The 24,073-nt window shown below is 43.3% G+C and overlaps 1 protein-coding gene across 1 annotated transcript in view; it reads left to right on the top strand.

The window, feature by feature from the left end:
• The first annotated feature begins 3,917 nt into the window (after nucleotides 1-3,917).
• The window catches only part of KCNU1 (potassium calcium-activated channel subfamily U member 1), a 49,616-nt gene continuing 29,460 nt past the window's right edge, over nucleotides 3,918-24,073 (top strand). Inside the window, exons 1-18 of the mRNA XM_074928360.1 lie at nucleotides 3,918-4,082; nucleotides 5,877-5,990; nucleotides 6,860-6,921; nucleotides 8,563-8,653; nucleotides 9,431-9,542; nucleotides 10,179-10,254; nucleotides 10,715-10,790; nucleotides 11,133-11,303; nucleotides 11,739-11,830; nucleotides 12,490-12,600; nucleotides 14,108-14,213; nucleotides 15,319-15,401; nucleotides 16,234-16,303; nucleotides 16,710-16,865; nucleotides 18,772-18,884; nucleotides 18,989-19,057; nucleotides 21,014-21,103; nucleotides 21,235-21,335. Coding sequence (XP_074784461.1) covers nucleotides 3,918-4,082; nucleotides 5,877-5,990; nucleotides 6,860-6,921; nucleotides 8,563-8,653; nucleotides 9,431-9,542; nucleotides 10,179-10,254; nucleotides 10,715-10,790; nucleotides 11,133-11,303; nucleotides 11,739-11,830; nucleotides 12,490-12,600; nucleotides 14,108-14,213; nucleotides 15,319-15,401; nucleotides 16,234-16,303; nucleotides 16,710-16,865; nucleotides 18,772-18,884; nucleotides 18,989-19,057; nucleotides 21,014-21,103; nucleotides 21,235-21,335 — 1,858 coding nt within the window. The remainder of the gene's footprint in view (nucleotides 4,083-5,876; nucleotides 5,991-6,859; nucleotides 6,922-8,562; nucleotides 8,654-9,430; nucleotides 9,543-10,178; nucleotides 10,255-10,714; nucleotides 10,791-11,132; nucleotides 11,304-11,738; nucleotides 11,831-12,489; nucleotides 12,601-14,107; nucleotides 14,214-15,318; nucleotides 15,402-16,233; nucleotides 16,304-16,709; nucleotides 16,866-18,771; nucleotides 18,885-18,988; nucleotides 19,058-21,013; nucleotides 21,104-21,234; nucleotides 21,336-24,073) is intronic.

The raw sequence follows: 24,073 nt of genomic DNA on the forward strand, positions 1-24,073 counted from the left end.
GTTTCTATGTCACATGGAGTGTGCCTGTGTGCATTCATATTAGGCACAATAATGGCTTTTCTGAAAAGATATTAGTGGATTGTTTTACTCTTGCTGCAGGTAGCATTAAGACGAGAGGCCTTGGCTGTTGTGCTGTCAATTTGTTTAATGATTATTAGAGGAGCGGGTGATTTCTATTAAAGGGAAGTGACAGACTGTCCATTAGATATAGACGCATGTTTATTAAATCGGAGGCCTGGAGCAAGCAGCCTGGCTCATTTGCTTCCAAATTCCAGACCAATCTGTTTTATCTTGCACCTGGAAGGTTCAGAGCGCAGTAAAAGTGGGAACTGTTTACCAAGAAGGGATAAGAGGACTGTTGCATTTGTGCACGCACGTTCGCTTCCACCCCAAAAGGAGACGGCAGTGGGAAGGAGGCTGGGAGAATGCGGGCTGTAATACATGGTTCTCAGTTTAATTTCTAAGCCTCCTTACCTAGATAGGCTTGGAAGCAGAGAGAGATGACATAAGGATTTAATCTTTAAGTGCAAACCCTTTGTCTCTTCAATATGTGTGTGTGTGTCCACATAATGGAAAGATGGGTGGTTTCCTCTAGACCCATTTATCCCAGTGCTCTGGGTCTCTTGGTAGCCAGCTGCTTCAGTGGGAGATGTAAGCTCTCTCCACAGTGAACAATTACAGAAAAATCTACCCAAAGGAGACGTTTATTTGTAGTCCCCACCAGCTATTGGTTTATGCTCTGAAGCAGCAGAATTTATCTTTCTCTTTAATCCGGTCTAATGTGACTGTGGATGTTCTCATTACCCAGACAGAAGTTTAATCCTTTCGGGAAATGTCTCCCCAATTCAATGCCTCTGTTATCCTTCTTTCCTCTCAGTCAAACTGGTGTGCTTTAAAATCAAATCTTTCCTTTCACAGATCTAATGTAATAAGCTTACCACTCCATCCACCCCCATTAACCAGATCTTCACTGGGATAGTGATTCGGAGTCTGGTGTCTGCAGATCAAAGAGGATGTTGAAAAATTGGAAGGGTTCATAAAAGAGACATATAAATGATTCAGAGTCTGGGAGACATCTTTCTAGTGAAAGATGTAAGGAGCTTGATCCATTTAGGCTATCAAAGAGGAAATAAAGAGGAGACTCCATCACAATGTGCAAGCACAAATACAGGGAAGATGACTTCTTATAACAGATGGCTCCACTAACCAGCAGAAAAATATACAGTGAAATTTGGCTGGAAGGTCAGGATTCAGCTTTCAACTGAAAGCTGGAGCTAGCACAGGAGTTGGAAAAAAAAGTACATGTGTTTTCAGGGTAAGATAATTAGCTATTGGAAGAATTAACTGTCAGAGTAACAAATTAGGAAAATCCAGAACACTAGCCTAATTTAGGAGATCCATAACGCGCTCTGATGAAAAGCATAATTTCATTCTCCTGATTAGAGACGAAGCTAAACGATGTGTCACAGTGGGCACTGAGTGTTCCTCTTGGAGACAGCAGCTGAGCATCATGCTGCCATGCTGCAGCGGTGGGGCTGCAGAGGGAAGCAGCTTAAAACGCTTCTGTGCCAGAAAATGATGAAATCAGGGTCCCGGTATCCTGCTGGTATTCCTCTGAGGCCTTAATTTTTCTCATTCAGTTTTCCTACCTATAAATATTGATAGCACCAACCTGTTTCTGTCAGGAGACAGGTGTGAACGTCCTCACGTTCACAAAGACTCTGAATACCAGTAAGGCTATTTTTGTGCCAGAAATGAGCAGTACATGATGCCTCTTGGTGGATTTCCACTCTGTATTTAACTCCAAATGGAGGTCTCGGTGCAGCCTAAACTACCGTTGAGTCAAATTAAAGAAAAGTCCGCTCTCTGTTGCGTGCTCTCCCGTTCCTGGTTTATGTCTCTGTCAGTGCAGACAGGGCAGTGTGCCACGGAATGGTGATAAATCTCTTTTTGCAGCTCTGTTCTCCTGCTGAGGGGCTGCGGTTTGCCAATGACCTGTTTCTGCTCGGGGGACCGCTGGACTGTGAGAAATCAACTGGGAGTTAGGGTGAGCTGCTTGGCTTCCAGGCCTGGCTCAGCAGCAACGCCCGGGCAGGAGCGGCCACCTGCCCCCCAAACCTGCCCACAGCTCCGGAGGGGAGGAGGAGAAGAGCTTGGGCCACGCGGGGACCGGGTGAAGAAGCGTGTCGGGGAAGCGCTAGCCGTGGAGCAGAAGTTGCACTGGCTGGTGTCACATCCCTTTGTCGTCTGGCTGAATTCCTGTCCTGCAGGTAAATCCTTCCTCGCTGACATGGGGGCGTCCGCAGCGTGAGGGAGGTGTTCCCGCTGTCCTTCGCTCGCAGGGAGAGGGAACCTTCTCTCCTCCTCCCCCCCACCCCTTCTCCCTTGGGAACTTACTTCAAAATCTTCCTGTCCCTGGCTCAGGCATCCTGGAGCCTTAGGTGAGCTGATTGCAATTTTGTCACGTTAGTCTCCATGAAAACACCCGTCATGACTCCTGTCAGCTGGCAGGCTGTCCCCAGGGCCACCCTCACCATTCAAAACGCCCTACTGGTTCCAGTCATACATCATCCCCTCTGATGCTCCGCGAGGGAGGAAAGGGGAGGACAGACATTAAATGTTGCTGTATTTAAAGGCTACAATAGCATATTCTTTGCCTCCCTGCTAACTATTTGCTGGGCTGTTATTTCACCATTCTTTTTCTGTTTTTTCTTTTTTTTTTTTTTTTTTATGGACACATATTTTTCCCAATTCAAGCAAAATCACTACTTCCATACTCAGCTGTCCTGATTGCATGAAGAAGAGTCTGATTGCATTATTCATCTGCAGCGCTCATAAAAGACTTCAACACTCTTGACTAGACCTACAGCTTTTGATGACATTCTGTTTCAACAGAAAGGGGGAAAGAAGCTGTGTGCACGGGTGGCATCGTCATTGCTACCCCACCAGCTGTGGATGGGACGGCCAGGCCTGCGTGGTACAAGACGAGCTGTTGCTTTTCCTGCGCAGTGTCTGGGAGATGGCTTGCTGTGCTGTTCTGCTTTGTTTTTCTCTTTGTCCAAGGCTGCGGCGATGCTGGGAAGCAAATTGGTTTTACATCCCGGTGCTGTGCGCAGAGAGAGCCGAACTCCGAGGAAATGCTGCCGCCTGTGGGCACGAGAGCACATTTATCCCAGCTTTGTTATTTTCACACCGTTAGAAACTCCGACTTAGATGGTTTAAATTCTTCTGGTTAAAAGTTTATTAAAGTAGAAAAAGAAGGAGGGTGAGCTGGTAGAATGAAGGCAGCAGGGGAGAGGTCACGCCGTACTTCACCACTGACAACTGGGCAATTGCAGAGACAAAATCCCAGGCTAAGTGTGTCTTTGGTCTGACACATCTCGCTTATCCTGTTACACCGCTACTGCAGCTCTTAGCATCACAGCCGCTCTTTCAGTGCCAGGGCATCTTGCTTGTGTTTGGTTTGGAGCAGTAGAAGGACTCAGTCCATCAGTTGAGATTCCCGAGGGAGTGCTGCTGTACGTGCGTGTGGCAGCTCTTGAGAGGAAGCGTGAGGTGGGGGCTAAAGGGATGAGTCCTGAGTGCTGTGGGTGAGACCTCAGGGCTCTCTGTTAAGCAACTTAATAAAGTTTATAAAGCGACTCTGTATACAGTGAGAGCCAGTTTTATAAACCCAGATATTCCAGAGAAGAGGGACCTTGGTAACTTGGTCGCTAAAAAGAAAGTTCTAAATCAGAACCCCCACTGAAACCGTTCCACTGCAGAGAGGGCCCCTCCCAGAATCCCAGCCCGTTCGTCTGACCAGTGCACAGCACTGGTGCTGAGGTCACTGCGACGTCACAAAAGCAACCAGGAGGTCAGGACCAAGCAGCTAAGGAAGCTGAGGAGGAAGAAGGCAGGACAAAGTGATTCCTAATATGGCAGGAAAATTTAACCTCATCTGCGCACCGTCCTTTCAGTTGGCTTTTATTGTACCGTCTTTGTTTCTTTTGTTGGGAGGCCTCTTTACCATACTGGCCTTCAGGTTGGCAAGGTATGCTTATGGATTCAGGGTAGAGAGGATCTGGATGAAAAAGGTAAGGGCAAGATCTTTTTGAAATGGCTCCTATTTTGCGTGTTGGTGTGAGAACGCAAGACTTACACTTGGTGTGGATGGAGTGCTAGCTTAGAAAGTATCTTCTGTTATAGTGCAATAAACGTGGCACTTTATTTATCAGCTTTTATCTTTGAGGTGATTAACAGGTTAGCGCTTATGGGTGCTACTGCCTTTCCCCTTTCAAGAGGAGGGGACAAGATAGTTTTCTCCTGGTCGAAACCAGGACATTTTCACCAGTGTAGCTATTAATAGCAGCACAAACATATCCATAGAGAAACCTCAGCACCTATGGATCGTGCAGATAAACACAGATGCACACAAGAGCACTGTAATGCTTGCATCTTCAACTCACATTTGCATACGGCATCTGATTCTTAAACACACGAGCTAATATGTACAAACACACAGTACTCCAGACACACGGGTATTTAAGCACCAAGGCAGAGATTGGAACAGAAATGAGGAGTACCTGGACCTGGTTAAGCTGTCTCTCAAAACCCTAACTCTGTAACCCGCAACTATTGGAAAAATTGTCTTGTGTTTTAGTATTGCAGAATAGCCTTTTTCACATGGTCCAAACCGACTGGACAAGGATGGGATTACACATGCTGAAAACAAATCCCCCACCAGAAGATCTATGATCTTTGACCCCAGTCCTCCCTGTGTGCATGGTGGAATTTTTGAGACGGTATTAGCAGCTCCCAAGGATATCACCAGGATGGTTCACGTGACATATCCAGGTCACTCGTGTACCTGGTTACAACATAATTTGCAGGACTGAAGAGCTCTTTCTTTGTGTCACTTCATGTTTGCCTCCAACAACTGCTGAAGGCTGTTTCACTCCATCACTTCCCAGGGAGGGCTTGACATTCTCATCAGCTTACCTGAATTGTGTGGGCAGAAAATGAAGGGAACACCTGTGCAGCTGGCAAACTGTAGGCATCTCTGTTTGCCAAAATGTTAAATTAATCTGATTCTCTGCTGTTCTTTTGGCTGCTGAGCAGAGGTGGGGTTTAGTGCTTCAGTGTTAGCTCTTTACAGATTCTGGTGCCCGGGAACTGAGTGTAAAAGAAGAGAGACCAGCACAGTATCTCACATTATAAGCAGCATGGGTCTCTTTTTTTTTTTTTTTTTTTTTAAATCTAGTAGGTGTTTATAGGTTGAATAGTCTGTATTAGTTATTTGTTGTAGTTATTAATAGTTAGAACAAGGAAAAGGACAGAATCCTACCTCACAGCAAAAGCTAATGAGAATTAGCTGAAGCTCTACAGTAAATTTAAGGTTTTTTACCTGGGGCTGTTACTGGCATATGTTAAAAAAAAGGTAACAGGCCATGTTAAAATAGAACATTGGAACTGAGATATTCCAGGGTATATGCTAGTGAAATGTTTTACATGGTCAGAACTGAGTAAATGAATTCACACCTGGCATAAGATGGGAAAGGGTGGGGAGATTAGTAGAGAGGTGTTATTAGCGCCAGAGCGTGCGGTTCCTTTCAGGCTCAGGCTATGAGGTAATTGCTTTAAGGGGATGAGAATCAATGTTCATGGGTGCAACCAGTAGAGAAGAAATGTGTCTGCATCTGTATATCCGTCTGTGTCCGCACCGCACGCCCTCAGCGAGTTCCAGGAAGATAAGACTCAGCTTTAGCTCAACTGAAGGAAAATGTTTCCCACCACTCTCTTACTTTCGGTCCCATCCAGATGTGGTGGCTGGATGTGTTGGCTTTAGCCATCTTGGGAAACGGTCAAGGTTAACATTCTCTTTGTTCCTCTGTCAGGACAAAGATGTCTGGTCACACAAAAGGAAACAGCAGTCAGTCTACTGGATAAGAGCCTTCTCTCCGCAGGTAGAAATGATGCTGTCAGCTCAAACATCTATGGGGTGTGCCCTGGTAAGTACAGATCAGTCAGCACAGGTTTTCTCCTCTAATGCAAGTGGTGAGACATGTCTGTTCTTAGGAGAACATCCAGTGAAAACACAAGTATATGTCAGGTTTTGCAGTTCATGTGATCTAGGTCACGCTTTTTCCTAATACAGATGGGTTTGCCCTGGGAAGATGATTTGGCAGGTTTCTGAGCAGGAAGGGTTATGTAAAATGACTGAAACTTGCTGTCTGATGGCTCCCCAGATCTGGCTGTGGGCAGACTGCTGGGTCTGGCTGCACAATCTCTATCTTCTGGGTAATTGAATCACTCCCATTCAGCACTGACGACTCGCTTGGTGGCTTACTCCTTCAGTGGGAACTGGTTATAACCCTGTTGGTGGTAATTATTTTTGATATTTTAAATGCGTATCCAAAGGACAAGAGTGCTGTCTTTATCCCCCAAAACAGGATATGCCAATGACACGTCTCTGTGGACCTTAACTGCCTTTTTTTTCAATCTGAGCATCCTTTCGTATATGAGATTTTGGTGGCTGCAAGCGCAGGAGCAGCTAGTCCCGTGGGTTTGACTCCCTGGCCTCTCACAGTGGCAGCCAGGGAACTGTGGTCGGCTGCATCCCGCCCTCAGCAGCAGCCAGTTAACCTGACAGTGTTGACTTACATCGGATGAGATTTTAGTTCATTGTGCATATGCCTAACTAAAACCTCTGTCTGGGGACTGCTGCAGGGTGTAGGTAACTGAATTTTGTTCCTTCTGCTTCTTCTCCTCAGTCATAGAAAAACAGAAGTGGTGTGCTAGATGTGTGCTTGGTTTAGATGGAAGCTGTGTTACTACCAGAGTAAGTCTCATAACATCGTCGTTATGCCTGTGCTTTCAGGTGATACTGGTGTTTCTTCTGAATATTGGCTCGCTCATCATTTATTTTGTCAATCTTGCTGAGTAAGTAGATTACTGATGTTTATCCAAAAAGCTTCTTTGAACAAACTGTAGAAACAACCTGCCACGCTGATGTATTTTTAAGAGCTGGTCTGTGGCCACAGACAGGAGCCCGAGGAGCCTATGGGCACGGAGGTGTGAGGGGCCCTTGAGCTCCCCAGGTTGCCAGGTTCGTAGTCCCCCTTCCTTTGGGGTGCCAGTTCTGTACAGGGGTTACTGGGGCCAGCAGAGCAAACCTTGGCCGTAGCTGCAGGGGAGCCTCAGCAGCGTGTGGAACCGCGCAGTGCAACCAGAAAGCAAAAATTGTGGTTTGTATCTTTGTTACAGCTGTTGAGGTTTCACTGTATGTAGATTTTTTGTGTGTGTATACCTTCAAGTCTGGATTTTCAGAAGGACTGAGGGACAGATGTCCAAAGCTTTTGCAAAAGGGTCCAGCAGCTATTTCGATACAAACATTTTCAAAAGCTTTCAAAGCCCAGCTGTTGCTATTGCAATGTTTAGAGGATGCTAGAATTTTAATAAAGCTCACTACCTCAAAGCTCTTTTGAAAGTTTTGCCACCTATTTTGGGTACCTAAATGGGAATGGAGCTCTTCTATGAAATCCAGCCTTTGGTAAACAATTTAGTGGGAATAAAATAACGAAAGTGAGTAGGAAATCACACCGTAGCCTCCACCAGTCTTCACCTGAATACATATATTTTGTAGATTGTGCTAAGGGGTAAAAAGACATTAATATGTAAACCCCTTTGATTGATTTAATATGCCAGAGCATTGTTCTCAGTTCTTTGCTTGGACTGGTGCGCAACACTGGAAAAATAAAATGGAATCATAAAATGAAATAAATAAAATATAAAAGCTGTGGAGCACTCTGAACTGCATTCAATCAGCAGAGGTAAACCTGAGAAGCAGAATTATACATCAAGAGCAATCCAATATTGTGTTTAATCCCAAGACATTATAAATCTGACAAACATCCAGGCAGAGCTTCAGAAGGGAAATTGTTGGGTTTTTTAAGGAATAAACAGGCAGTTAATCCTATTTACAGAGAGTTCTTTCCACGTATAGCATTACACCCATAGGTGGGAGTAGATGTTCACCTGGGCTGACCTCTGGGACTAGTTTACTCTGTGTTTCTGCTTTGAAAATATTCTCCCCCCTCCCACGGGTGGAGGAAGAGGAGCCTCAGAGGACTGGTAACCGCCCTACTGGTCAGCCCAGTGCAGGCGACGTGCCGGCGAGGCTGGGCCTGGCCTGGGCAAGCTCACCCCCGGCTTCCACTGCCAGGCCCACGGGAGGAGGGGACAGCCATTCTCCCGAAGAGGGCAACAGAAGGGTTTGCACGAGCACTCTCTGAATATACGAAACCCAATCTTTCCAGTCTACTTGCACAACAGATAAATAATGTCATGTTTGAGCATGCTTGCTAATGAAAACCGGCTATGGACAGTCATTTATTCTGCCTAACTCAGGAAGTAGAGATTTAAATTGCACAAAATTGTGAATACATTTAAATTTCATTTTAGCGATTATTTCGTAACAAAAACCCAAACCAAATGTCACTTTATAGCAACTCTAGTGTTTGGTTTTGTTGGTTTTTTTTTTGCTCTCCCCTCCACCGGCTGCGATGTCTGTTTCCCCATCAGAGCAGAGGAATTCAAGATCTCCTTTCCAGACAGCATCCTTTATGTAGATAAAGCTCTCAACGTTTTCTTCCTTCTTTACTTTGGATTACGGGTAAGGGCACTTTATGGGAAAGTTGAGTTAAAAAGTGTATTTGGGAGCAGTTTACCTGTGTGGATAATAGGTGCTCTGTAGCATAATGCTTGACTGCCTTAGCTTAACTCAGAGCCACTCTGGTCTTTCACCTTTTCCTGTAATTTCTTCATTTTCTCCCTTTGGAATCTGGTTATTTCCAGCATTTCTGCAGCATTTCCCAGCTCACATGTTAGCCTTTTCTGTCTCTCTGCATGTCTTTAAACCAGTGAATGAATTAGTCGGGTCTCTCTTCAGCTTCTCCTGAACAAACTGTATAGCTCTGTGCCATCTGTTGCTAAAATTACATTAGTTGCACTGGTGTGAAATACGTTTTGATTGTAGCTTCTGACTTTAGAATTTTTGTCTTAAGTCACCAGAAAACAGGATATCCCCTGTTATAGACTGATGTGGTAAGAATGTGGTCTTGGCTCTGCCCTTTGGTTTTGTAATTCATTGTTACTGATTCTGCATTATCACACAGAAAGGCACCCCAGAAAAAAAGATGAAGGGGGCAGATGAGAAAGAGGGAGAGAAAGAGAACATCACAGTACCTCTGGGCCCAACCCGATTTGTACTCTTGGGGCTCCAGCCCAAGCCTTTCAGAAACAAAAAATGTCGAGGGGATGTCCCCAGGAGCCAAAACAACAGAGAAGGAAGCAGACTGCAAAAATGGGTTTCCTCAGAGAGCTGCCACCTCGCTCTGCTGAGACCCATGATCACACAGCACTGATGCTTTTTGATGTTATTCATCTTTAGTTTGTGGCAGCAGATGACAAACTGAGGTTCTGGCTTCAGCTGAATTCTCTGGTGGATTTCTTCACGATCCCTCCAGTTTTTGTTTCCTATTATTTAAAGAGGAATTGGCTTGGTAAGTAAGACTTGGAGATCCTGCTTTCCATCCGTGTTGTTCTGCATTTTCCATTAAGACTCTCTTCAAGTTGATTTTAATTCACAAATGCTTTGACCATCCGTATGAAAACTAGTCTTTGGGAACAAAATGGTGCCTCGTTGGCAAAAACTCCTTTAATTTGGGGGGGCTTGTAATTGACTCAGGTCTGTCTCCATTCTGTTTATCTGTCTGCCTGGCTTCTAGTACCTCAGCAATCGCCGTTCCTGACCGCCTGCATGAGGAGTTACCCAGCAGGGGAGCAAAGATGCAACCCTGGGTTTCCTGGGTTTTCCCTGGGGTCTGTAGCCTTGTGGACCTGAATGTCACTTAAGCCTTCAGGTTACAGCTCAAAGGAACTGCAGTTCTGCATTTTCCTCATAATTCAAGGCTTCCTTGGAGGACATAGGTGGAAATCCAGTGACATAAAGGTTCTGAATACTGAGCAATGTTACCCTCTCTTGCCAGGTTTGACGTAGGATCCACAAATATATTTTCCATGTATTTATACATGTGGAAAACAAATCACGCATATTTAAACATATCTGAATAGGTACAAACACTCTACTTCTAGACAGATTTTTTTCCTTCTCCTTTGACTTTCTCACTTTTCTGCAGGTTTGCGTTTTTTGAGAGCGCTTAGGTTGTTAGAACTCCCGCAAATACTGCAGTTCCTCAGGATCACAAAGAGCAAGTAAGTTAAAGCCTGGCCAAGTACACTTGGAAGCCTAACACTCTCCCCGGTGTGTGTATTTTGGCTGACTTGGGTAGTAAAAGAAAATACCAGTGTTGCGTATGGAAAAAAATGACTATCAATAATGTCGCACTGGAAATGACAAAAAAATTGTGTAACTGTCAGCTCAGTGAAACTCTGGTGGTGGGGGAGTGAGTGGAAAACATAAATGCAAGAAAACTTAAAAGGTTTTGGAGATTGAGAAATGTTAAAAACAGGATTACTTTGCATGTTGCCTGTGACAGAAAGTGCTGGATGCAGGAAGATTTTTCTCATCCTAAATCCTTGGTGTGTAATCTTACACTGACTGGAGAAGAGAGGAGTTTTGTTGAGTGGAGTAGGGTCATGTAGGAAATTTTAACTCTGGCAAAGATTATGGTACATTTTAAATGTCTTGAGAATTTTCCCCTTCTATCTCCAGTTATTCAATCAAGCTCTCCAAGCTCTTCGCTGTATTTATCAGCACCTGGCTCACAGCTGCAGGATTTATTCACCTGGTATGTATAACCAGCTGCACAGCCTTCCTTGTCCCCTTCCATCAGTATTGCCATGGGAGCTTTGGGTATATGTTTTTTCCTAAAAAAAATGCAGCATTCTCTTAGGAGAAAACAAGTTTATTGTGCAAGGACAAAGCATGACTCGAGCCAGTACAGTTTACTTGCGTGCGTTATCAGGTGTGGTTCTGCTGATGCAATACCCCCCGTCTCCCCCTAGTAATGAATCACTTCTGTAATAGCTAAAACAGTGCTAACTTTTTAATGAAATAACTGTGAATTGGAGATGGACTGAGACCAAAACCAAGTTAAACTTCTCTTTTCTCTTTTCCCACCCCCGGGCAGGTAGAAAACAATGGAGATCCTTGGGTTCAGCCTGCAAATTCCCAGTCCCTCAGCTATTTCAAATGCATGTACCTAGTAATGATGACGATGTCCACTGTTGGCTATGGTGATGTTGTGGTCCAAACAACTTTGGGTCAAACCTTCAATATTTTCTTCATTATTGGTGGTTTGGTAAGAAACCTGTATTTCTTTTCTGAAAATGGCAGCTGGAGACAGACAGTGAACAGGGGTGTCACCAAGAAGTTGATCTTTGCAGGGGCTGCAGTAGAGATTAGACATCTGTGAGCAAAGAGTCTTGACCTTAAGTAATACTGGCACGGATGTAGAGTGATTTTCTCTTCTAAGAGCTGGCGAGGCTTCTAGTGTTTCTTCATGTGGCTGCAAATACTGGCAAGAGCCAAAATACCGGACAAAATCAGTCCAGGGTACCAATGGCATAAATCCATTGTCACTACATCGTCTGGCTTTACGTTCCTGCCAGTAATTTTTAGGAATTTGAAGTTAATTTCTCATTGTTGTTCCACATAATTTAAACTCTTTAAAATTAATTTATTGTGGCTAGGAGAGACAGAATTGGCTCTGAGATGATTTTTCTTGATGTCTTAGGTACTATTTGCAAACTTTATCCCTGAAGTTGTGGAAATTGTTCAAAGCCGTAAAAATTACAAATCCTCCTATGAAGTGGTGAGTGGGAAAAAGTAAGTATGGTTGCTATTTGTCTTGGAAAATAAAAATCAGGTCAGTGACTAGGCTGGGAACCAGCTCAGAAGAAATCCAAAGCTAAATAAAGTTTCCCGTAGTAACTTAAATCCTGAAACTTGCTCGTGGTTGATCCTTACGTCAAAACTGTCTTGAATAAAATTTGTCAACGCACTGTTCAGTATGGGCTTTATTTTCAAAGGAAGTGAAGTTGGTGGCATGACAGCCTAACTTAGAGACTGAAGAGACCTATTTCAGTGGTGGTGGCGGTGTGGGTTTGTTGGTGTAGGTGTGGTTTGGTTTTGTTGGGATTTTGGGGGGGGGTTGGGTTTTTTTGGTTTGTTGGGGCTTTTTTGCTACTCACAGGACTGGGCAGGTACATCTTTAACCAGGTCTTATAAAGTTCCTTCTGTGACTCTTTGTCTTTGGAATGTCTACCATTCACCGCTGCTAACACAGCTCCTCTTCCTTTCCAAAATAACTCCTGAAGTACCTAGTCATGATGGATGAAATTTCCATCAAACCAAAGGCACAAACGGTCTTCTGCATTTCTGGGATTAATATACTACAAGCAGGTGTGTAGTTTCCTATGTCAGCTTTGCAGCAACCGTTCTACTATTTTCAAAGTGATAAATCTTTGCCTGTTCTCTTCCTGTAGCTATATTGTTGTCTGTGGTAATATCACTCTGGAGAGTGTCACTACATTCCTACGAGACTTTTTGCTTCAGGACAAAGGAAGTGTTTGCACAGAAATCCTTTTTCTGGGAGAGTGAGTATCCTTATTTCTCTGAGATATTTCACTTTGATTCCCTGAACACTTAGGGCAAATGTAGGAGATCTGAAAGTAAAGGAAAGCAGTGCTGTGTAACTAATTGATGGGAGTTATAAACCAAGTTGTAATAATGAAGCTTTCATGCCGGAATGTTCATGATAAAATGTTTTCTGTTGTGATCTATTAAACAAAAAAATGTCTCCACATAAATTGCACAGTAAGCTGGCTTTGCCAGATATACCTGTCTTTAAGTCTTGCCAAGTCTGGCAATCGGGTAGTTGTTAGCTGTTTCAATTTCTTACATGTTTTTTCATCCTGGGGAGAAAATTTGTGACTTGTACTTAGTCATGCTGGCATATGGCAAAGGGAGGGAAGTGAAGCCGCTCCTCTGTGCCAGAAATATCAGGCATTTCAACTGTCCTGTCAGATCCCCTTCTTCTGCCTAGCTGAAGCTATTAGACGTGTTTCTGAAAGCAGAAGCTTCAGAGGGAGGTGATTGCTGGGAGCACAAACACAGATTTACCTGGGGATGCAGTGGAGGTGGGGCAAGAGGTGAGCAGAATATTATAGGCATCTCGTTTGAAATACCATGACATTTTGAGAGAGCTGTTGAATTGAGGACACGTGGAAATGAGGTGCAGGAATGGTTCAAAGTCAGGGAGAACTGCCACAGAGGAAAAGATGCAGAGTTCGGTCTGTTTAGCCTAAGAGGGGGAGGATAGGGTGTTTGGCTCAATTAAGGTGCCTAAGTATCTTCACTACCAGTATAAAAATCTTCTTTAGTCTGGAAAAGACAGCTTAATAGAAGCTAATAGAATAACTAGAGTTCGAAGTCGAGCAAACTCAAGTAAGGAGCAAGGTGTGCATTTTTGAAAGTGGGAAGTGATTAATAATCACTGAAACAAACTGCCCAGAGGATGGGGGGATTTTCCAACTCCTGTTCCTTGGAATCAAGGCTGGACACCTTCCTACAGGGCATGCTCCACTGCTGGGACCGGTGTAGGAATATCTTGATAATGTATTGTACAGCTCACGTAGAAGAGAATGTTACGGAAGTTCCTAGATGAGAGACAGTTTGCATAAATTGAATAGGAAAATAACACGAGTTGGAGAGAAAGTTGAAGTTCAGCAGTTTCATTTGAAAAGAGAATGCAGAATCAAGCCCTAGGAAGTGTCATTTCCTGACTCTTGTGGAGTAACAGTGAGCTGTAAAATTAGAGTTGCATGGATGGCTGTGGAATGATACTCATGAAAAATTAATGACAATAGCAGAAGACAGGAAAAATCCAGGAAACATTTCCATGACTGTTAAGTTTTATAAAAGCTTGTTTTCATTAAAATCTAAACTATGTACTTTAAGTGAGCTGCCAAAATCCCTGTAGGTTTTTTAAACAGCAAGTAGTTATGGCAAATAGCTTCTCTGAGAAATGGAAACTTGCAGAGAATGTAATTATGGGAGATTGATGGATTTCCCCCCCATCCCATTGTTGTTTCTGTTGAATAGGTCTCTTCCCAGTCTGGAGCTGGAAGCTGTGTTCAGATGCTATTCAGCCTACACGACTTTCTTTTATGGCTCTGCGCTGAACTCTGGAGATCTGAAGAGAGTTGGAGTAAGAACTTCATCATTTGCCCTTTCTTGTAAATAAGCCGATGTTGTGAAGATCCCGTCCCCTATGAAAGGATGCTCGAGCTGCATTTACTCAATTCATGTTGAGATTTACACTTCAAGCAGCTCCAGTTATTTTAGTGGTACCTTTTGCCTACCAGCGTATCACTCCTGGGAACTGAGAATGCAAGAGTCAGGCATAACAAGACTTCTCCAGCTATAAATCTTTCAAGCACTGAAACAGGAAAAATAAAGGGGAAAGCCAAACTGTGATCATCTGGTTTTGAAAGAGGCATATTAGAGTGCAGCATTTCTGGAAATTCTATTTAAATAATTGGAATAGCCCTTGGTGAGCTCATCTTTAGAGTGTGCATCGTATCTGGGTCTCATTCATGGATGTCCAGGAATGAAGAGACCTTGTGTTCTGAAATGCTGAAGACTCAGTAAAGCATTCCAGTAGAAGCAGAAGGAATGGACCTGGATTAAAGAAAAAACAAAAAATTAAAGAAAAAAAAAACAAAAAAACCAAACAAACCAAAAAACCCACAACGAACCAACACTACCAACAAACGAAAAACCGCCGCTGACTTTAGTGCGGTTTCGATTTGTTAGTGTCCTATTTGAAATACATCCGTAGATTTCCAGCCAGTTCCCAGCAGACTATAAAACTTCCACCATAAATGAAACTTCTTGTTGTTGTTATCAGCTTCGTTACACAGCCCTAGTACTGATTAGAAGACTGACAGAGGTCTTCTGACCTCCCAAATACTGACCCTTGAAGTGCTTTGGCTGGATTTTGCTGGGGAAGAATATAGCAAAGCTTCCTGGTTTGTAACCTCTTCTAGGAAGATGTTAGCGCTAGAAATATAAAGATTTCACACGCTGCGGCACTTCGAAATTAGAAATACGCGTTACGTCCTGCGTGTTTGACTGGAGCTGTGTCACCTGAAGCATTCAGGCATGGGGACAACTCTAAGAAATAGGATCATGATGATCTTACACAAGGGTTTAAGTGAAGACATGATGCCACTAAATCAGCTTGCTATCAGGGATTGTTGTACTTCATATGGGGTTAAACCCTGATTTAATTTTTCTCTCCCGGGATGCAGATGGAATCTACGAATGCTTGTCTCATTCTAGCAGATGTTCACTCTCCACAACCTTATACTGAGGATACTTCCAATATCATGAGGTAGGGTGAGATACGCCAGTGCTTTCGTTCTCTATCTGATTGATATTAACAGTGACACAGATAGTGCTGCTGGCTGGGGAACATATTTGTCCTGTCACGTTGTTTTCTGCCTGGAGAACTCTGAGAGCCAACTGACTCCTTTCTGCTATGATTTTATCCGATGTGTTGAAGGATTGAGACAGGTAGCAGCTGTGCAGCCTTGCAACCCCATCCAGAATAGAATGTTACTAAATATGGTGTAATTACCTTCTTCAATATCCTGAATATTAGCAGTCAAGGAGTCTGGCTCCTTTACACCGGAGAGTTGCGCACTGCTCTCTGGTGCAGCTCTGCTGCCAGGTCTGATAATTCTACACGTCTTCGCAGACTTGAACTGGGGAGTCCCTTAGTCCTGCTGGATTGTGTGAATCTGATGGCATAATTAGCCTACCCCCAAAACAGTCCAAGAGTCCAAGTTCCAAATAGGATTTTCTTGATTTTCTATTTCTAGGGCACCTACCACGTGGAAATATTAGTTTATGAATGAAATTTACAGGTGGATTTGGCAAAGCAAGTAATATTCATTATTGTTGCTTCTCTTCGCTCTACACTTCTAGTGGGGTGTAGGTATGATTCTTCAACCTGTGTCTTCAAATCTGTTGATGGTGACACCTTCTTCTCCAGATAGTGAGCCTGGGCCTGCTTAAAGCATCTCAGATACAGGCATTGGGGCATACGCCATCCTTGGTCCCTACTTCCCCGTTGCTATCTGCCCAAGTAACGTCTGACTTGGAAAGTGAGAGACCCTAGCCAGAACTGAGCGTGTTAATCCAAAATCGTATCTTTATTACAGAGTGCTGTCTATCAAGAATCACTACCCGAACACGAGAGTAATTTTACAGATAATTCAGTCTCATAATAAGGTATCACAATTGTCTGTCTGTTACATGGGTGTCACGGTTGAGATTCTGGCCTTTATGGAATCAAAAACTTCTGCCTTCTGTAAAAATGGGATCTTTATCCAGTGTTTCTTACGCACCCAGTTGCTAACCTATCTAGGATATCTTTTAACGTGACTAAAAATAAGATATAACTTGTTGGTTTTGTTGTTTTTGTCATCAAATGCATATTTAATATTAAAAAAAAACAACCCTAAAAAAAGAACCTCAGAAGTCCGCTTAGCTATCTGTTAGCGTACTCCCGCATAGGTTTTTAAAAAAAGTAAAAGAATGATGAAGGCAAGAAAGCCAAGAATCATCATTTTAGAGGAGTGTTGTGGCCTTGCCTATCTCTATGCTGATCTGTACTCACTTTTGTGCTCCGACACAGGCATACCTGCCAAACATCCCCAGCTGGGGCCGCAGGACAGGAGACAGCATCATCTGTTTAGCTGAACTGAAGCTCGGCTTCATAGCACAAAGCTGCCTTGTTCCTGGCTTGTCTACTCTCCTAACCAATTTGTTCATTGTGGAAGAGGACACTGAGGTACGTCCTTCACTTGTCTAAATAATGTGAATACAGCCCAGTGGGATCTTCTCTGAAATATGTGCCTGGCTTCTGAGTAGAAACTGCAGCCAGTTCTTTTGAAGCTTGTGTTGATCGTGCCGGGATGAGGCTTGGCACAGAGGGCAAGAAAACCTAACAGACTCTTTCTAATTTAATACTTGAATTCAGTGCAAGAGGTGAAAAGAGGGCTCCAGGGCATGCTGAAGCAGAACCTAAGGATCCGTTTTACCGTAGCGCACAAGGAGATGCCAGAGCAAAGGGTGGCCCGGAGCGAGCTCTGCGCCTGCGTGTAGGTGATACGTGGCGGCACCTTCTCTGTTGCTGTCGGTTCAAGAGCAGTGATGTGGTGCTGGTGCCCACTGCCTCAGGGCACGCAGACGATCGTTTTGGGTTACTGCGTGGTACGGACCCTGCGCTCGATTCCGTTCTGTCTGCCGTTCGTCGTTTGAATCTGTGCTTAGAGCACTTCAGCAGAACCACTCCCAAAAAGGGGCTGAAGATCCATCCAATGTACCCTTCCCAGTTAGGAGCATGCGTTTCTTCAGTATCCTTTTAGGCTTATTTCTTTGGCTGGGTTTTATGGGGTGATTTACACAAGACCGGTGACAATTAGCAATCCCGACATCTCTGCAAGGAAGGTGACCCAGCTCTATCCTCCTATCATCTGTCTTTCCTCATCGGTATTTGCTACGATGCAAAATGGATAAACTACATATTCACTTTACAGTTGCTCAGATATTTCCAAATCAATACCAGAAGAATTAATAAAAACCTAAAAAGGCAGAACTATTGGGCATGAAGTTGCCTGCAGGAGTCTCAGGTTTGCTGTTCCTGCAGTGGACGTGCTTTTGCTGTCACCTAGCGGCCCTCTGGGATAGTTCACATCCATCCACACAAGGGGGTTTGAACTGCTATTTCTCTGTTCAGGGACTTTTCACAAGATTAATTTGGGCAAAGTAAATAGATACTGGGTGAAATAAATACCGAGTTTATCAGTGCAGAAGTTGTATGTAGAATTGGGCTGCTTGTTTGAGTGGCTTTTTCACTGAGCTGCTGTTTCATTCTAGTCCAGGTTATTTCACACACATAGCAAAGCGAGCAAAACATATTTTAAGTTGTTTAAAATGTACTATGAAAACGCAGCAAACTTTTTAAATTTAAAAAAGCCTCTGATGTCAAAATCCGTTACATAATTTTTATTTGGAAAGCAACACTTTTTTACACATTTTTTCGTAGCCTATTAATTTTTACGTGGAAGGTGTTCGTATGCCAAGAGAATGGCATATACTGTGACGCAGAGTGGCAGTCTAAAACCTGAAGGAGCTGTAAGCACTAGAACGCTTTGCTGCTTGAACTGCCTGGGTATGAACAACCCTTCCCTAGTCACACAACTACCAAAGGGAAAAAAAAAAAAAAAAAAAAAAAAGTGCTTATACTGGAGTAGATGATCACGGATCAGCAAGAAATCATACGTCTAATAACTGTATTTATGACCGGTAAAACTTAAGACCAGTCTTCATTTAAATAAGGAAGCAGATTAATCTGATTGCAAAGTAAGGTGTAACTTTCCTCAAATAATGGGCTCCAAAGACTTTGCAGTCATGGAATTTTCCTGTAACTTTTTTTGTATGCGGTAATAACACCTGTTCTTTGATGATAATATGAATTGGAAGTGTCTAGAAGGGTTGAGGCTTTCCCTGGCCTGTTGTTTATTAACTCTGCTATCGTCTCTTGACAACATACAGCTGATGTCATTCTGTTTCCAGTAACTAAGGGCCTTTGATCTAATACCGTGTGGTGGTGGAGTATTGGCTGGCGTTAAGTTACATATCCTACTTGCTTTGCCTTTCAATAAATGCATTATCTTTATGGTTGATTCTTTTAGACAAAGAGAAAATATTTGAGGGACAAAATGCTTCTGGAAGACAAAGACTACAAAGTAATGACTTCCCAGCTCTCCAATGATTTTGCAGGCATGACTTTTGTAGAAGTTTGTCGGTATGTGGTACAGTCTTGGTTGTTTTTCTGTTATTTCTTTCCAGATGTGTCTCTTCAGAGCACAGAGATGCTGTGACTAACTGTAACTTGTTTTGTTTCCCCAGGTTGTGCTTTGTAAAACTGAACCTTGTTCTCTTGGGAATTGAACTCAGATTTGGCAGTCAAGGAGAGAGGTAACTGTCTGGGAGACTTCTCTACTAGTAAGAAGTCAACTAATTCCAAACTAACGATTTCCAAAGAACTCAGAAGAAACATGTCCCAGGGTCTACAGGGGTTTTACACACCGCTTATCTTCCTGCGCACAGGGTTTAGGAGACAGGATCAAGATGTTACTCCTGCTTAAACGCTGGGGGGAATTTTACCATATACAACAATCTCTTCTGCCTCCTCTTTTCTCATAGATAATCGGGCGAGAGACGGGAGATGAAACACCATTCTTATCTCTATTCCACGTGCAAACAGCATAGGTCTTGGATTTGGGGTGACTCAAGCATATTTGTTTGCAGTGGTAAACAAAACGCCTCCTCGCTTTTTTAGCCACATGAGTTTACAGAGGCTCCTAAATGCTATTAAAGCGTTGTCATAAAGGGGTAATTTGTCAATGCTGGCAGCAGAGCTTTTGCTCTCTGAAGCTGATCTGGTCCTGGGCCAGATAACACTGTCTGTTCTAATGATGAAATACAAGACATCCTAATGGGGAAGCTGGAACTAGTTCAGAAAGGGGAATAAATAAGTGCCATAGATCTTTAAAAAGCTTGAGAAATTGCCCAGAAAATGCAGACTATTGAGTGCAATTATTTCTCTTTCCACTTTTATAAAGGAAATGGCTGTTTTGATGAAACTGTAGAATAGAAACTCTGAAAACAGAGGGTTGTAGGGAAACACTGCTGTGAGAAATACATCGGGGCTCTCTTCCAGGAGCGTTGAATGAACTCTACACTGAAAGAAGTCAGTAGATGTAGTTGCTTAGCACTAACGGAAAACAGGCCACAACTCAATCTGTTCTTCCCTGTGTTCATACACTGTCTGAAAATAGAATGGTGAAAAGGGAAAGCGAGAGGGAAAAGGAAGCTGCGTGCTCTTTGAGATACAGGCATTATATTTTTGCTTTCTTTACACAACAGTTGGCACAGAAGAGCTACCTCTTCTACAAGCGGGATGTTGCTCTAGATGTTGCTACAATATCTGTAGTAATAACTCTAGTCATTCATAGTGTCTTTGTCCCCTGAGCCATGAATCTGGAGGAGCTCAGTACAGGCCTTCTCTTGTGTGGAAGGAAAATGTTAACCTTGTCACCTTTCCTTGTGCCATCCACACTACCAGTATTCGTTAAAACTGGGTTGAAAGCAATAGCACCTTGGGTTGAGCTGGTATCTTGAGTGGCCTTTGCAGGGGAAACTGGTAAGTTTAAGTGGTGTCGCAGGGGATTCAACACAGATGTGCTTAAAGCAGCCCAGCAGGGATACTCATTCTGGATTTGGAAGGGGGAACCATTAGAAAATAAGGTTTCCTCCCCTTGTTTTGCCTGGTGTGTTCAGCATTAGAACAGGTACCTCACACCCTGCATACCCTTAGTATCTTCAGTTGCACACAACTTGTACTTTGAGTATTCAAGAATTTCAGTGACCCTATGGAATGGCCCATCCCAGCTGTAGTAAATTATGTATTATTTTATTACATTAAACATGTTCAAAAATAATGTGATGGAAATGAAAGCATCTGTTTCCTATGAAGTTTACGGTTTAGCAAATTAATTACCAAAAAAAAAAAAAAAAACAAAAAAACACAAACCCCAACGAAAAACCAGCTGCCAAATCCAGGAGCCTTGGAGTTGAATAAACTGCAGAAATCCTAACAAAAGCTGATTTGCATGCTTTGAGTCTCTCTTCTTCCATGGTTCCCCCAGGTTTCTGTGGACAGTAAATTCCCTTTATGCTGTTGAAAAAGCACGTTAACTTTTTCATGTCTCACGTGTCTCAGAAGTCACAGCAACTGTAACGAAGGGGATTAATGTAAGATCGTGAGATGAAACTGTTATGACCGTACAAGCCTGAATTGTCACAACAGAGGCAAAACCAGTCACCAGATAGACAAACTGTGATTATTCTTTCGATTGCTTCTCAATACAGCACTATCCTGATCAATCCATCTGCACAGATAAAGCTTCATCGGAATACAATGGGCTTTTTTATTGCTCATTCCCTGGCAGAAGTCAGAAGGTGAGATTCCCTATTACTGTTTTGTTGAAAAAAGGTCTAGAAGAGAAAAACTTTCAAGAGCAAATGAGTGCGTTTCTTCTCTCATCAGTTAAACACAATTCAGTTCTGCTTAATTCACTTTTGTTTTCTAGAGCACAGTTCTACTGTAAAGCCTGTCACAGTGATATACAGGATCCAGAGCAGATTAAAAAATGCCAGTGTAAAAGCAGACTTTGCTCAAAACCTTTCTCAGGTAATTTTAAAATAAATCTTATTAATTCAGATTTATTTTTTTTTAATGAGAAAATGTTAACTGTATTCTTATTAACTATTTCTCTAGAAGGATAGGTTGGAATACACAACCCTTTACTTACCTGATAAAACAGGGAGTTTTCTGATGCTACTAGTAAGACTTGGAGATTATGATTGTGCTTTTAGATTATGATTTATGCTTTTCTTTAGGAGACAAAGCCTCTTGGCTAAAAAAAGAGTAGGACAGAGTAGGCCTCGTTGAAGATTTTCAATCTGCGTATTAACAGGTTTATCGCAGAATAGTGTTCTTTAACCGCAGAGACTGAAACAAATGCCTCATAACTATAGCATGTGTATAATTGAAGCAAAAGCTACAGCTGGATGAAAACAGGATTTTGTGTCTGGTTTGTGCCAGACTCTTGGTCAGGATTCCCTGAGGAAGCGTGTCTAGATCTGTGTCATCCTGAGAGTATAAAACTTTAAACATCAAGTCAGATAAATGTTGTTGAGGTTGTACAAGTTGTGTAGCAACACTTGGTGCTATTTGTTCTGAGGACTGCAAATTAATCATGGTAACATCTGACCCTAAGCAGAGCAAGTTACTCCTTCTTTGCCTCAAACTCCACTTTGAAGATTTGGGGGTGGGTTTGGTGATAATTTTCTGTCGGAATAGAGAACAGCCTCTCAGATGTAACAGCGCCAAAATTGAAGTTTGCATTTCCACAGAGCATTTAGGCCAAAATGTACGAACCTCTTCTGGGCTCCTGTGAACTCCTCTGCCAGTGCCTCCCCTCCATGGGGAGGGTGCTTCGCTTTAAAGAGCAGACAGGGAGCTTTCCGTTAGGTGTGGATGTACGAGTGTGTGCCTGCTTGGATTTCAGACCCTTGCAACTGCTGTAAAGCGGCAGATGGCAGCCAAGCCCCGTCACAAACCATTCCTCTGAGCTGCAGATGGCTGGGCTGAAGACAAAACTCATTCACACTGTGCTCAGCCACACTGAGGGAACAAGCACAAACATGCTGACACCTGGAGGACTCCATGGAGTAATGTCATGTAGAAAGAGAAGCTGGAGCCCATTTTCAGTCCAAGGCGCTTATCAGCAGAGATGTACCCAAGGTCCCTGAAAGCCAGCTACCTCCCAGGAAAGAGGCTTCCATAAACTGCAAAGACATCTTAATAAAAGTCAATGGCAAATGAATAGAAAGACATTGACACTGTAGGAGCTCTCCACCTGGTTGGTTTTCTTCTCGTTTCCTAGGCAATCTTAGATTTTAAAAGGACAAGATGACATTTCAGTATAAATGTGTATTAATAAAAAGCAGTTGTTTGCAAACCCGCAGTTCTGCACCAGTTGTACTGTAGGGAGAGTAGTTGCCTGAGGTAGATCAGGAGCTTTGCCAGGCATAAGACCTTGCCATTGGTTTCCCCTAGGATTCTGGATGTATCAGAGCAAAACAGAGCTTAATTATAAGTACTTTGGTTCATTCCACCACTCTCCATGTGATTGCCGAAGTGGTACGTGATGTTCTGGGTTCCTCCAAACACATTCTGAGAGAGGTAAGGGGAAGGTTAGATGGAAGAGACCCCAATTAGTGTCGCTGAGTATGCCTCCGGTACCTGCAGTGGAAATAGGGAGATTTACTTGGTGAAAAGCAATTTCATTGTCACAAATCTAAAAACTAATACAGGGGTGTCGCAGATTGCAAGCTTTAGTCAAAGGAGCTACTGTTGGCATTTTAACAGGAGTGTAAACAGCATACCAGAGTGCAGTCAATCAGAACAGAAAGCAAAGGCTATTTATTTCCTTTATCATCCAGACTTAATCAAAAGCTATTACTATTAATAGATTATTAATTTTTTTTAATCATCAGATAGTATTAAGAGGCAATAGGGCTTCTTGAGACAATTCCCCCCTGCCCTGTTTTGTGACCAGGTCAGGCAAGGGAAGTAAATGAGAGCTTTTCTCCCAGTTCTGCATCTCTGCAGCACTCCGGGGCTCCCTGGGCAGTCAGGCCCTGCACAGGTTGCTCACAGTCACCCCAGAAGTCTGTGATAAAGGCTGGGACTGAGCCCAGCTCTGGAGTTGGACAGAGCACAGCCTGCTGTCTAAGGCGAGGGGTGAACTGTTACCTACAGTGTTCTTAGTTTGCCAAGTATCTTGGTTTAGAAAACCATAAGAGACTTCTCTCAGATACTTATTAGTGCCCGTGTAAGACAGACTGTTCTGAATTTTTATTCTCTGGCTTGACTTATGATACTTCCATTGAGCTTGACTTAGAGGAATCGAGTGGCATGTCGCATCCTCAGAGCACGCTCTCTCAGCCATCCATCTCCCACCTCACTGAACGCAGCTGTAGAAAGTGCTATCTTGGTACCAAGGCTAAACGCACCTGCTTTCAGCACACCTGTGAGCACAATTACAGCTGAAGGTTGACAAATCACCTCTTCGGAGAGATTTTTACCCCTTTTTGTGCCAGGGGTATGTTTGGAATGGCTAGCTGTTTCACCTGGGTTAGTAGGGTTTGGCAATAGTTACAACATCACGAGGAAGTTAAGGGTTTGTGAGAGGGTTCATCTGTCAGTCTGTGGTAAAAAGATACCTGTGTCTGAATGTTCCTCCAGTCCAACCTTTCCTTCCCCACCTGTATGCGTCGGACATGTTTAGACACATGTGACACGGAGGGCCTTGCTGAGCCTCCTGTCAAATGCTGACAGGGGGAGGAATGCAGATTAACAGC

This window comes from Athene noctua, chromosome 28 (assembly GCF_965140245.1).
Source record: "Athene noctua chromosome 28, bAthNoc1.hap1.1, whole genome shotgun sequence".
NCBI classification, from domain to species: domain Eukaryota; kingdom Metazoa; phylum Chordata; class Aves; order Strigiformes; family Strigidae; genus Athene; species Athene noctua.